Source organism: Pogoniulus pusillus, chromosome 26 (assembly GCF_015220805.1).
Source record: "Pogoniulus pusillus isolate bPogPus1 chromosome 26, bPogPus1.pri, whole genome shotgun sequence".
NCBI lineage: Eukaryota > Metazoa > Chordata > Aves > Piciformes > Lybiidae > Pogoniulus > Pogoniulus pusillus.
The window spans coordinates 8,273,057-8,285,787 of NC_087289.1; the positions used below are offsets into that span (position 1 = coordinate 8,273,057).

The 12,731-nt window shown below is 42.4% G+C and overlaps 1 protein-coding gene across 1 annotated transcript in view; it reads left to right on the forward strand.

Annotated features, from left to right (window-relative positions):
• Window positions 1-12,731, forward strand: part of GNB4 (G protein subunit beta 4) — an 85,512-nt gene that overhangs the window by 65,065 nt on the left and 7,716 nt on the right. Inside the window, exons 7-13 of the mRNA XM_064165688.1 lie at window positions 1,348-1,447; window positions 7,614-7,652; window positions 8,368-8,474; window positions 9,425-9,488; window positions 10,337-10,499; window positions 10,692-10,758; window positions 10,890-11,091. Coding sequence (XP_064021758.1) covers window positions 1,391-1,447; window positions 7,614-7,652; window positions 8,368-8,474; window positions 9,425-9,488; window positions 10,337-10,499; window positions 10,692-10,758; window positions 10,890-11,091 — 699 coding nt within the window. The 5' untranslated portion in view covers window positions 1,348-1,390. The remainder of the gene's footprint in view (window positions 1-1,347; window positions 1,448-7,613; window positions 7,653-8,367; window positions 8,475-9,424; window positions 9,489-10,336; window positions 10,500-10,691; window positions 10,759-10,889; window positions 11,092-12,731) is intronic.

Consider the following 12,731-nt stretch of genomic DNA (forward strand, 5'->3'; position numbering starts at 1 on the left):
TATTACTGACCTGGTAAACTGCTTGGATGTGGTCTTACAGTTTATTGGTCTTTTTATTAAGGTTGCTTTGAATCCTGTGCTTGGAGCTGGTTAGGCTTGAGTACTGTGTCCAGTTTAAGAAAGCTGCTATGGACTGCACCAGAGTGAGGACACTTTACTATGGGATGGTTCTCAACTACATAGATGGGGACTGCTTAAAGCTGCTATGGACTGTACCAGAGTGAGGACACTTTACTATGGGATGGTTCTCAACTACATAGATGGGGACTGCTTAAAGCTGCTATGGACTGTACCAGAGTGAGGACACTTTACTATGGGATGGTTCTCAACTACATAGATGGGGACTGCTTAAAGCTGCTATGGACTGTACCAGAGTGAGGACACTTTACTATGGGATGGTTCTCAACTACATAGATGGGGACTGCTTAAAGCTGCTATGGACTGTACCAGAGTGAGGACACTTTACTATGGGATGGTTCTCAACTACATAGATGGGGACTGCTTAAAGCTGCTATGGACTGTACCAGAGTGAGGACACTTTACTATGGGATGGTTCTCAACTACATAGATGGGGACTGCTTAAAGCTGCTATGGACTGTACCAGAGTGAGGACACTTTACTATGGGATGGTTCTCAACTACATAGATGGGGACTGCTTAAAGCTGCTATGGACTGTACCAGAGTGAGGACTCTCTATGGGATGGTTCTCAACTACATAGATGGGGACTGCTTAAAGCTGCTATGGACTGTACCAGAGTGAGGACACTTTACGGGATGGTTCTCAACTGCATAGATACTTTTGAGCTGAAAACATTCCTTGCCCAAGGAAAAGACAGGGTAAAAGAGCGGTCGGAAAGGCGCTGTTTCAGCCGTAGTCTAGGATTCTTTGTGTTGATGGTTAGAACAAAACCCGCCTGGGATGTCACGCCGAAGGTGCTTGTGTCAGCTCTCTTGAGCTCAAAGGTGAAGGCGTCCGGCGCTGGCCGCAGTCTCTGCTCTCTGGCGCCACCTTGGGGTGAAGCCTGGCACTTCAGCCGGCGGGTGGCAGGCGGGGCGCTACGAATGCCTTCCCTAAAGCATCGAAAAGTGGTTCTGCTGACAGCTACTTCTGTCTTCAAAATATACTTCGTTTAATGCTTGCTTTTCGCCGTGGTTTGGGAACTGAAATAACTTGAGTCTTGCCCGATTTATTAGGCAGCGTGCTAAAGTGCATATCCGTTTGGAAGGCGTTCGAAAGGCGGAATTGATATGTGTATATCATGGGCTTTTGGTTTGTTTTGGTTTCGGTTTGCTTTTTTAAGAGGAGAAAGTGATACCGAAACTTTGCTTTCTTCCCTCTTTTGGCAGATTTTCTTCACCAGTGGAGTGTGAGAAATAGAAGCTGAAGAAGATGAGCGAGCTGGAACAGTTACGGCAGGAGGCAGAGCAGCTGCGAAATCAAATCAGAGTAAGAACTGCTAATTGTTTATTATTAATTGTAGAGTTCCTCCTTTAAAGGGTAAAAGTGTAAAGATCTCTTGACACCAATATGTTACTTGTTCCTGTTTTCATTGTGCAAAGCTTAAAATGTTTTCAGAGGATTCGTTTAAAATCAGGAACGTGAGCTTTTGGTACAGTGAGATGCATTCACTCTATTTCTTCAACAAGAGATTTTATTTCCTCTTGAAGTTTGCTCTGTTTTCTGATTAGGAGTGTATGCATCTGCCTTTTTTTTCCATTTTGGATTCTAATTGGGGGAAAAAAAAAGCAGCAAACCTCTAAAACCTAGACATGACAAGTCAGGGTTAAAGGTATTAGAGAAGCTTGTTTCTGGACTAAACGTGACCACTGTGCTGCTACTCTTGATAAGCAAGTCAAAGCATGGGGTGTGTGATGGTTTGGGTGTTACCTGCCTCCCCACACTTAAAAATCACCCAAACTAGGCTCAGCCACTAGAAATTGAATGAAGCTTTATACTTACAGCTTAGCACAGTAACCAAGCAGGTATTTACAGTATATATAGAGGAATATACAAGGTAAAAAGTAATACAGAAACACAACAGCCTGCCCAGAAACCAGCTTGTACAATGAAAGTGTAACAAATCTTAAGCTGTAAATATAAAGCTTAGCACAATATACAAGCAGATATTTACAGTATATACAGAAACATACAAGTGAAGAAGTAATACAGAAACACAACAGCCCTCACAAAAGCCAGAATCCCCAGGAGGGGGCTCACAACCAATCACCCTTCCACCTTTTTCCCACCCCTCTAACTTACCCCAGACTTTGCCTTATGTTCAAGGTGAGTTTGGAGGTTCAGCCAGATGGGTTAGGAAGCAGAAGGATTAGTCAGGCAGCAAGTTAGGTTAGTGCAGCCCAAAAACCAGAGAGAGACTCTGTTATCTATATTTATGTTCTTGTTCTTATACATCTCAGCAAGCCTATGAGTGCAGTTGCAGTAGACATCACCATTGTTTCCTTTTCACAGCCTAATAATCTATTTCTTCTCACCAAAATATTCCAGCTAGGCTCAAACCAGCACAGAGTGTGAGGCAGAACTTTATGGGGATGGATGTCATTTCTACAAGCTTTAATTCTTTGCTTCCTGTTAAGCTATTATCTCTTTTTTTTTTAAAGTGTGCATTCCCAAATATGTGCTAATTTTTGGTTGAAATTACTCACTGATGATAATCCAAGTATGAGCTGTCAAGCCTGAAGTCAGTCTACCAGAAATCTGTTGCAACATGCCTGTATGTTTCAGTAGAGAGGAAAGTACAAAGTGTAATAAGGATCTTCAAAATCTGTTTATTCTTCATCAGAATTTCCTTTTCCTAGGCACGAAGCATTCATAAATCTGATTGATGTGAGAATGCCTTATTTGCAAACATTTCTGCCAGCATTCTCAGGACATGTTACATGCACATCAGCTTTTTTAGCACGGCATCTGCTGGGAGCAGTTGTTCTGTGGTGGTCTGCTGCTTAGTGCAGAGGACTTGAGGCTGCTTGTTAGTATTGGCCACGCAGTAAACACACTTCATGTGTTAGTTGAGTTGGGGAGCAAACATTGCTTTGGTGACTGCTCATTCAGTATCATCCAAGCAGAGCCCTGCCTCGTTTAGACTTAATGCACTAATGAACTGCAAGGTGGGGATCATCCAGTGTTGTCTCACTGAGTACCCCTTCTAGCAGCTCAGTAGAGAAATGAGATATCACTGGGTACCCCTTCTAGCAGCTCAGTAGAGACATGAGATATCACTGGGTACCCCTTCTAGCAGCTCAGTAGAGACATGAGATATCACTGGGTACCCGTTCTAGCAGCTCAGTAGAGACATGAGATATCACTGGGTACCCCTTCTAGCAGCTCAGTAGAGACATGAGATATCACTGGGTGTCCCTTCTAGCAGCTCAGTAGAGACATGAGATATCACTGGGTGTCCCTTCTAGCAGCTCAGTAGAGACATGAGATATCACTGGGTGTCCCTTCTAGCAGCTCAGTAGAGAAATGAGGTATCACTGAGTACCCCTTCTAGCAGCTCAGCAGAGAAATGAGATATCACTGGGTACCCCTTCTAGCAGCTCAGTAGAGACATGAGGTATCACTGGGTACCCCTTCTAGCAGCTCAGTAGAGACATGAGATATCACTGGGTACCCGTTCTAGCAGCTCAGTAGAGACATGAGATATCACTGGGTGTCCCTTCTAGCAGCTCAGTAGAGACATGAGATGTCACTGGGTGTCCCTTCTAGCAGCTCAGTAGAGACATGAGATATCACTGGGTACCCCTTCTAGCAGCTCAGTAGAGACATGAGATATCACTGGGTGTCCCTTCTAGCAGCTCAGTAGAGACATGAGATATCACTGGGTACCCCTTCTAGCAGCTCAGTAGAGACGTGAGATATCACTGGGTACCCCTTCTAGCAGCTCAGTAGAGACGTGAGATATCACTGGGTACCCCTTCTAGCAGCTCTGTAGAGACATGAGATATCACTGGGTACCCCTTCTAGCAGCTCAGTAGAGAAATGAGATATCACTGGGTACCCCTTCTAGCATCTCAGTATAGAAATGAGATATCGCTGGATGTCCTTTCTAGCAGCTCAGTAGAGAAATGAGAACAAATATTAGTTTTAAATACTTCAAATTTAGGCTTTATTATGGCATTGCACAAGTAAATGTGTACACAATCTTTTAGTTCCTCCTCTGCCTAATGTGTAATGCCTTTCTTGTCAGTTTAATGTTGGGGTGACCCGGTTAGTCTTTGTTCAGTCTGAGTAATCAACCAGTCTGGTTTTATGCAGAACTATGTTGTGTGGAGAAGGAGAGAGCAGGCAAGTAAGAGAGCTAGACTGCACTGCAGGCATGTTTGTATGTTTAACTTGGGAGTATAAAGATGTGATTGGCCTTTCGTATAAGGGCTCTGTTTTGTGGCTTTAGGTTTCCCTTGTAACTCTGTCACCCAATCTTGTGCCTAGATCTGTACAGGTGTAGCTGTTGCCATTGAATGTTTTGGCTCAGCACTGGCAATTTGCCTCTTTGTGTCTGAGTACAGGGTTGGATATCTTCTGCTTTATTTTAATTTCAGATTAATATGCATTTTAAAATGTTCCAGATGACTTAATATTACAAAGAAAAATCAGACCAAATAATTCCATTTCATAATTTTTTAGGTGCCTTTTTTTTTTTGCTCATTAAATCATTGAACAGGTTTCTTTCTGAATTAGTGTTTTGTTTGGGATAAGTAAGAGGATTGAAAAAAAAACCAAAAGGAGTTGTTTGGGGTTTTTAAGTGTCTAGAACATCTGGTGGGCTGCTAATTTTCAGGAGTTAACTTTTGATGCACTCCTAAGAAGAGGTGAGCTCACTAACAACATTTGATGGTTTATATATAGCTAGTAGTTTGCTGTCTTGGTTGTTTACAACTCTTGGCTTTTGCCTCATAGTTTTTCTAACAACATCATCACAAAAAATCAGCAATGTGCTTATAAAGTGAGTTCCAGTTAAGATTGTGCTTAGCAGCTTCCTAAAGTAGAATAAACATCATAGCTGGCCATTGCCTAATGGACTTCTTGTAGTTTGCAACGATCTAGAAAGGTTTAATGAGTTTATTTATTTAAACAATTGCCTCCCTATGCAGTTACTTCAGACTCTGTTCTGTACACAGACTATGCTGAGGGGATAAAATAAGACTGCATGAATTGTTAGTGCAGAAAGTTTGGAATATCAGTGAACTAAAAGCCCATGAGATAGCAGAATGGCTTTGTGGTTAACGGTGGATTCTTTGTTCTATAACAAAATTCCCCTGTAAGTGTCCTCACTTTGAGAATTGAAATCATAGAATCAATCAGCTTGGAAGAGACCTCCAAGATCATCCAGTCCAACCTAGCACCCAGCCCTATCCAGTCATTAAGACCATGGCACTAAGTGCCTATTCCAGTCTTTTCTTGAACACCTGTAACAAATGGGTCAGTGACAAATGGCAAATCACTCTCTCTGGGAAGAACTTCTTCCTAACATCCAGCCTGTACCTCCCCTGGCACATCTTGAGACTGTGTCCCCTTGTTCTGTTGCTGGTTGTCTGGGAGAAGAGACCAACCCCCACCTGGCTACAACCTCCCTTCAGGTAGTTGTAGACAGCAATCCAGGATACAAATCTTGGCACGGTGTCATTTGAAAGGCAATTTTATTTTGAACAAATAAGACACCATATTAAAATATATATATATAATTTGGGGAGAAAAAATGAAATCTAAGTGTGTGTGCTGGAAAGCTGAGGACTGCACACTGACAGTGGATAGATTTTCCTCAGAGATTCTGCCTTGTCTACTGCACAAACTGAGAAAACCCCAGTTTTATAGAGGAGCTTTTTTCATACTATGACATTGACCATTCTGCTGTAGTGATGGATGTGTAGAAATCACAGTTAACATGTGAGGACTAAAACAGCCTGTTGAAACTTTGCTTTTCCTGCCTCAAGTTATGGATGTTGCTAATAGATCTTTCTTTGAGGAAAAACTGCTTTGTTTCATTCAGACTGCATTCAGAATTTATGTTTTGTTTTGAACATTTTCAAGTATTTCAGCTAAACTAAACAATTAAAGTTGTTTTGAAGTCCAGTGTCTTTCTTCCTGTGGATGAAAGGAGTCCTGAGTGCTAGGAGATTTGCTGCTCTGGTATTTTAAACCCCTCCTGATTCCAGACGTCAACATTTTATAAATATTTCTTCAGTTAAGATGTTTTAAAAATAAGTTGAGATGACTTAATCCATTCTCAGCCTTGCTTTCTTGGAGGAAAGCTAGAAAGGGTTGTCAGAATAAACATGCACTGGAAAAAAATTGCTTGAAGTTGCAACGTCAAGCAGGAGCTTGAAAAGTTAAGATCCTAGTCTGAATGTGTTGATGCAGTTCCAGACTTGTGAGTAAATGTTTTCATTCCTCCTCTAAAAGAGGACGTTGCTATTAATGTGCAGATTGAACACTTTCTTGAGGGGAGAAGGACTGAGGAATTAGTGGTGCAGGTGGCTATCCCATATGACTGGGATGCCTGCTTCATTGGTTACACAATTTGGGAGGGGTTTGGAGAAATTGCAGGGAGTTATGGGGGGTCTTGTGGCTGATCCTTCAGTACTGCTTGATAGTTTTCTTTCTAATTTCTGCTATAGAGTTCCTGTCTCATTTTAAGCCAGTGACCTTAAACCTTGCTTCTCAGAAGTGGTTGCTGACTGTGTGCCTAGTTCTGTTTTTCAAAGAGGTGAGCCCAAGCTGCAGGAGTGCAGTGCAATTGTAATTAGAACTGAAACCAGGGTGTGCAAAATGCTGCAAACTAGGCTCCGTGGTGCTTGCCTGTGTCAGGTGTCCAGTCTTACTCTGATTACATGAAGGAAAGTCAAGCCTCTTTTCAGGATAGGGTTGAATAACATGCAGAAGGCAAGTTGTATGCCCTCAGTGTCTGAACTAATGAAAAAAGAGTCAAGAGTGTCTTTCTGGAGACCTGAGCACCATGTATTGCATGAAGTGAATGAGGATGCAGCTGGTTGGTTTTCTCCTTCATTTTGTGCATCAACAGCTTCATCTTCAGTAAGGCTGCTTCTGCCCTGCTCTGCAGATCCTGCCTGTTAATCTTCATCCTGCTCCTCATAACCAGCATCATCACACTGGCCATGGCAAGGGGGTTAATGCAAGAGCCTCGTGTAGCACAAAGCTTGCTAATCATGTATAATATGTGGTTGCTTTTTCAGGTGGAGCGTTCTTCCCTTGGTGCTCAGCACATCCTGAGCAAGCACATCCACACCAGGGAAGGAATACAGGGAAGAGGGTAGGCACTGGGACTTAAGGATGGCTCCAAATGCCTTTGAATCTCATAGTCTGTAGAAAGGGAGACTCAAAGGTTGCTGGGTGTGGCCCTTCTTAAGTCCCTCTTCCTCCACTATCCCCAGCTTGTGTGTCAGTGCTTTAGAATTCTTGGACAACAAAACATTAGGGTGACAGAAGTCATATTGGCATGTAAGTTGTTGTTGGCTTGTGGCTTTTTGAGTGTGGTGAAGTCTAGCTTAAGAGCTACTTTTCCTTTAGATACCTTCTCCCAACTGATGCTCCTCGTTGCCTCTCAGATTAAAATCATTCCATTCTTTTGTTTCAGGATGCAAGGAAAGCATGTAGTGACACAACTCTTGCTCAGGTATGTTCTTGGTTCTGTCTGTGTGCTCTTTGGTACTTGATGGATTTAAAAGAGAAATCCCTACAATTTATGATTGTAAAATGTTCTGTTTAGTAACTGAAAGAGTAAAGTGAAAGAGGCCTTTGAAAGTGTACTGTGTATTTGTGCAGTTACTTAAAACAAAGCAAAGCAATCCCACAAAAACCCAAACAAATAAACAAAAGAGCCAAAAAAAACCCACCCCAAGCCACCACCACTTTAATGTCCAGTTTACCTTTTTAAATAGACTGTTTATTGTGTTTCATACATTTAGAAGAACTTAAATCAATTCCTATTTTGGAAACAAAAGTATTTTACCTCTCAAGTTCTACTGCGCTTTAAAAAGGAACAGCGCAGTAAATATTGGAGGATTTTTTTCATCCCTTGGTTTTAGCTGAAAAATTTCACATTTTATAGTCTGAAATAGCCTCAGTATTACAATATTGTTATTTAAAAATCCCAGCACTTCCTGAAGCTTCAGCTCTAGCCACTGGGACGTGTGGTGGTGTATCTTCTGTAGAATGCTTTGCTCAGTGTTGCGTGGACCTAATCCTGGGTTTGTACACTGGTGTCCTTTTCTTTTTGGATGTTGTATGCCAAGATAGATTATTTTCTATCAAAGTTCAAATGTGTTTAGTTATCTTGCCTATTAAAAATAGTTCTCAGTATCTCAGGAGTTTGTTTTGTTTATTTTTAGATCACAACAAGTCTGGACTCTGTGGGTCGAATTCAGATGCGAACACGGCGTACGCTTAGAGGTCACTTAGCCAAAATCTATGCTATGCACTGGGGATCTGACTCCAGGTTTGTACAAGTGGTTCTTAAACCTTCAGTGTGAGGGTTAGAAAACAGATTGCCAGGCTTGGAATGAATATCAGGCTTTGGGAGCTGTGTGGTATTGGTGCCAGTGCAGGGATAACACATACCGTGACTGTGGTGAACTTTCTGTCTTTAGTTATAGTTTGTGTAGTGGTAGTAAAGAGGCCTTGGCTGGAAGAAGAGGTCTCTTGCTTCTTTCTACCACAGACATTTTATTTTGCCTTTTTCTTCTAGTTTTAGCTAAGTTCTTTGAGTCTATTTAAGTAGAGGTGAGTATGTGGTCAGGTTTTTGGAATGATGGATATTGTGTTTTCCAAAACAACAGAGACATCTCTGTGACAACAGACATGTAAAGAATTTATGGACAAATTTTATTTCATAGGAAAAAAAGAAAGATCCTTTTGCACAGAACACTGAAGAACTACTTAGCTTCTAGGAAGGATTTTTATTACATTGCCTTTAGAGCAGCAATTGGTCAGATGTTAACAATGCCTCATGGTCTACTCTGTCATACAGTCCAGAATGAAATACATCTAGAATCTGCCTTCAACAGAGAGCAGATTCTCCTAATTGCCCCCTACATTTCAGGTGCACAGTTAAGATATTAGTATAGGAAAAATAAAAGCAGCTGTAGAGAGAGTTCATAAAATGTGTTTTCAGTTAAGTTGCTTGGTCTGGTTTTGTCCATCATTGATCATGAGTCCCTGTGGACATGGGGTTCTTTGGTCAGGTAATGCTTTGATCTTTGAGGATTTTTCCAACAAGTGCTGTGTTCTGTTCCATGTTTGTGTCCCATCCTCCCCAAAATAAGCAGGGGACAATAAAGGAATTAAGACATTTCTGAATCGCTTGGTAATCGTGCGTGATGTATGCCTGGTTTGAGGTTCTTGTAGTTTGCCTTGCATTAACATGTTTTACTTTGTGTTTATATTTAGGCTACTAGTCAGTGCTTCTCAAGATGGAAAATTAATAATTTGGGATAGTTATACAACAAATAAGGTATGAGTTATTTATAAGCCATATCAAAAATCCATGCATAATGTGTGTGTAAGGAGGGGGGGGAGGCTTGTGTCTAGTTTTCCTATGGTTGCAAGGCAAAGATGAAAAGAAGCAGTCTGATTCAGAAATTGCAAGGCAAAGATGAAAAGAAGCAGTCTTTTCCTAATTCAGAAACTGTATTTTATATATGTTTTTTGTCTTTCATGACTAGCTGCTTACTAGTGATATGTTGTAGGCTGTGTCTCAGAAGCAATAGTCCTACATAATGTGCAACACGTTCACCTTGGTTTGCTAGTGCAGAAGCTTGTAGCTGGTGTTTTCTGCCTCTGTAGTGCTGCTTCTGGAAGTAATTTGGTTTTAAACTGTAGAAGTACATGACCTCAGAATTTGCAAGAGTGGTTTGCTTTTGAGTGCAGGGAAACAGAGAGGGAAAACAACAACAACAAAAGGCAGCTAATGATAAAACCTCAGGTAGAATGTGGAGTGGTGATTTGCGTCTGTAAACTGTCTGGTCTTCATGGGTGCAGCCATCCCAGTTTGTAACCTGTAGTTCATAGATGCAGAAGAAATCCGAGCAGAATAAACAAACATTTAATGTTTGAATTTAGAATAGCTTTGCTGTTAAATAATGTAATGAATAACAATGTACATCCCTCCTAGAGACTGCTCATATTTTCCAGGCAAGTATGTCTGTATAAATATCAGACGAGTTGTCATATGTTGTAAAACAAACTACTGAAACTGAGGACATGCAGTTTGCTCCAGGCCATTGACTGGTATGAATGCCCTGGTCAAAAAGTGAAAGGCAACCTGTGACATAGGTTCATGAGCTCTGTCTCTCTCTACAGATGCATGCCATTCCTTTGAGATCCTCCTGGGTGATGACTTGTGCATATGCGCCCTCTGGGAACTACGTGGCCTGTGGTGGACTGGATAACATCTGTTCCATATACAACTTAAAAACCAGAGAGGGCAACGTGAGAGTGAGCAGGGAGTTGCCAGGACATACAGGTCAGCCATATTCTTGCTGCAGCTTCACTTTTGCATTGCACCAGCTGAAACAGTCTGGCTTTGAGGGGTAACATGGACTGCAAAATAGTTTTTGTTGGTTGCAGGCTAGCTGTGGGAGAAGATTAATCACTGCTCTTGGGTTTTCACCTTCAAGTTACAGGTCTGATACTAATGTAACTGTTTTGGTTTCAGGATACCTGTCCTGTTGTCGTTTTCTAGATGACAACCAAATTGTCACTAGCTCAGGAGACACCACTTGGTGAGTCTGAGTTCTGTTGGCCTTCCGCCCCGCTTTAGTTTGTCATGCTCTCCAGTGCCTTAATTTGTACTCCGAACTTAACCTCTCCGCTACCTGCCTGCACGGCGTTAATGTTGTCCCTTCGTTCACAGCGCTTTGTGGGATATCGAGACTGGCCAGCAGACCACCACCTTCACTGGGCATACTGGCGATGTGATGAGCCTCTCCCTAAGCCCAGATATGAGGACGTTTGTTTCGGGTGCCTGCGATGCCTCCTCGAAGCTTTGGGATATCCGAGATGGGATGTGCAGGCAGTCGTTCACCGGGCACGTGTCGGATATTAACGCCGTGTGTGTAAGTCATCATTGCTATTTCCTCTGCTGTCAGGACAGGGTTGTTCGGTCTGGAGAGGAGGATGCTCCAGGAGGGACCTAATAGCAGCCTTCCAGTACCTGAAAGGGGTCTACAGGAAGGATGGAGAGAAGCTGTTTTACAGAGCCCTGCAGTGACAGGATGAGGTGGCAGTGGGTGAAAGCTTGAGAAGAGCAGATCTAGATTGGATGTTAGGAACAAATTCTTTACTATGAGGGTGGTGGAACACTGAAACAGGTTGCCCAGGGAGGTGGTAGAGGCCCCTTCCCTGGAGACATTCAAGGTGAGGCTTGGGTGATCTGGGCTAGTGGGGATGTCCCTACAGACTGCAGATGACCTCTAGAAGTCTCTTCCAGGCCAGACCGTTCTATGGGAAGAAAGGGCAGGGATAAAAGCTGTAGTTGCAGAATAATTCAGTTTACAGTCTACCAGGTTATCTGGATTTAAAAACAGCTCCTTCCGTAGGGACTGCAATATTGTATGTCATGGGGAAAGCTCTTTAATACCTTACAGTCCAGTTTATCACTTAATTATTATTACTACTTCCTATGATGCATTGAAGTGTTCTTGGAATAGTTTCAGCTGGGATTTTCTTTCATAACTGAGACCTTTTTTAAACTAAGTAAAGAACGGAGGAGGTGGAGGCCCCACCCCTGGAAGTTTTTAAGGCCCAGGCTAGATGGGGCTCTGAGCAGCCTGATCTAGTGTGAGGTGTAACTGCCCATGGCAGGCAGCTTAGAACTTGATGATCTTTGAAGTCTCTTCCAACCCTGACAGTTCTGTGATTCCGTGAAACTTTGCATTGCAGGGTTGTGTTAAAACCTGAGGTCTAGGCTGGATGTTAGGAGGAAGTTCTTCACAGAGAGAGTGATTTGCCATTGGAATGGGCTGCCCAGGGAGGTGGTGGAGGCACCGTCCCTGGAAGTGTTCAAGAAAAGCCTGGCTGAGGCACTTAGTGCCATGGTCTGGTTGACTGGCTAGGGCTGGGTGCTAGGTTGGAGTGGATGATCTTGGAGGTCTCTTCCAACCTGGTTGATTCTATGATTTTATGAGTGCAGTATAGTGATGAGAGGCAGCAAAGTAGCCAGGCATCCTCACCTGAAAACTTTCTGTTGAACAAAAGTGTACACAATATCTTCTGGTGAAAAGAGCTTTCAGGGAGATATTCTGGAAGGCAAAGTTAAAATCAGTACTCATGTTGAATGCTGGAATAATTTGGTAATATTTATAAAGGGGATTATATTTCCTCTCTGTCATAGTAACACTATGTTCTGATCTGCGAGATACAAGCTCTGATAAATAGGGAATGAAATCTAAGTCGAAGCTGCATCTGGTTTTGATAAACATGAAAAATTATTAAGGCTGAGAAAATTCCAAAAGCATGAGCAGCAGAAAAATGCAGTTCCTATACTTAGACCTGAATCCTGAGACGTGTTGAGCTCTTTTCAGTCCTGTTTCAATCAATATGGCTGTTGTAAGAATGACTCTGACTCGGAGTAGGCTATTTTTTGGAAATTGAATTGCTTGCTTGCAATCTTCTATCCTGGCTGAGCCAACCTGGCCGACCAGCTCAGGACAGAACATTGTGTACCAGCCACTTCACTCAGGTCTTCCTGGCCTAC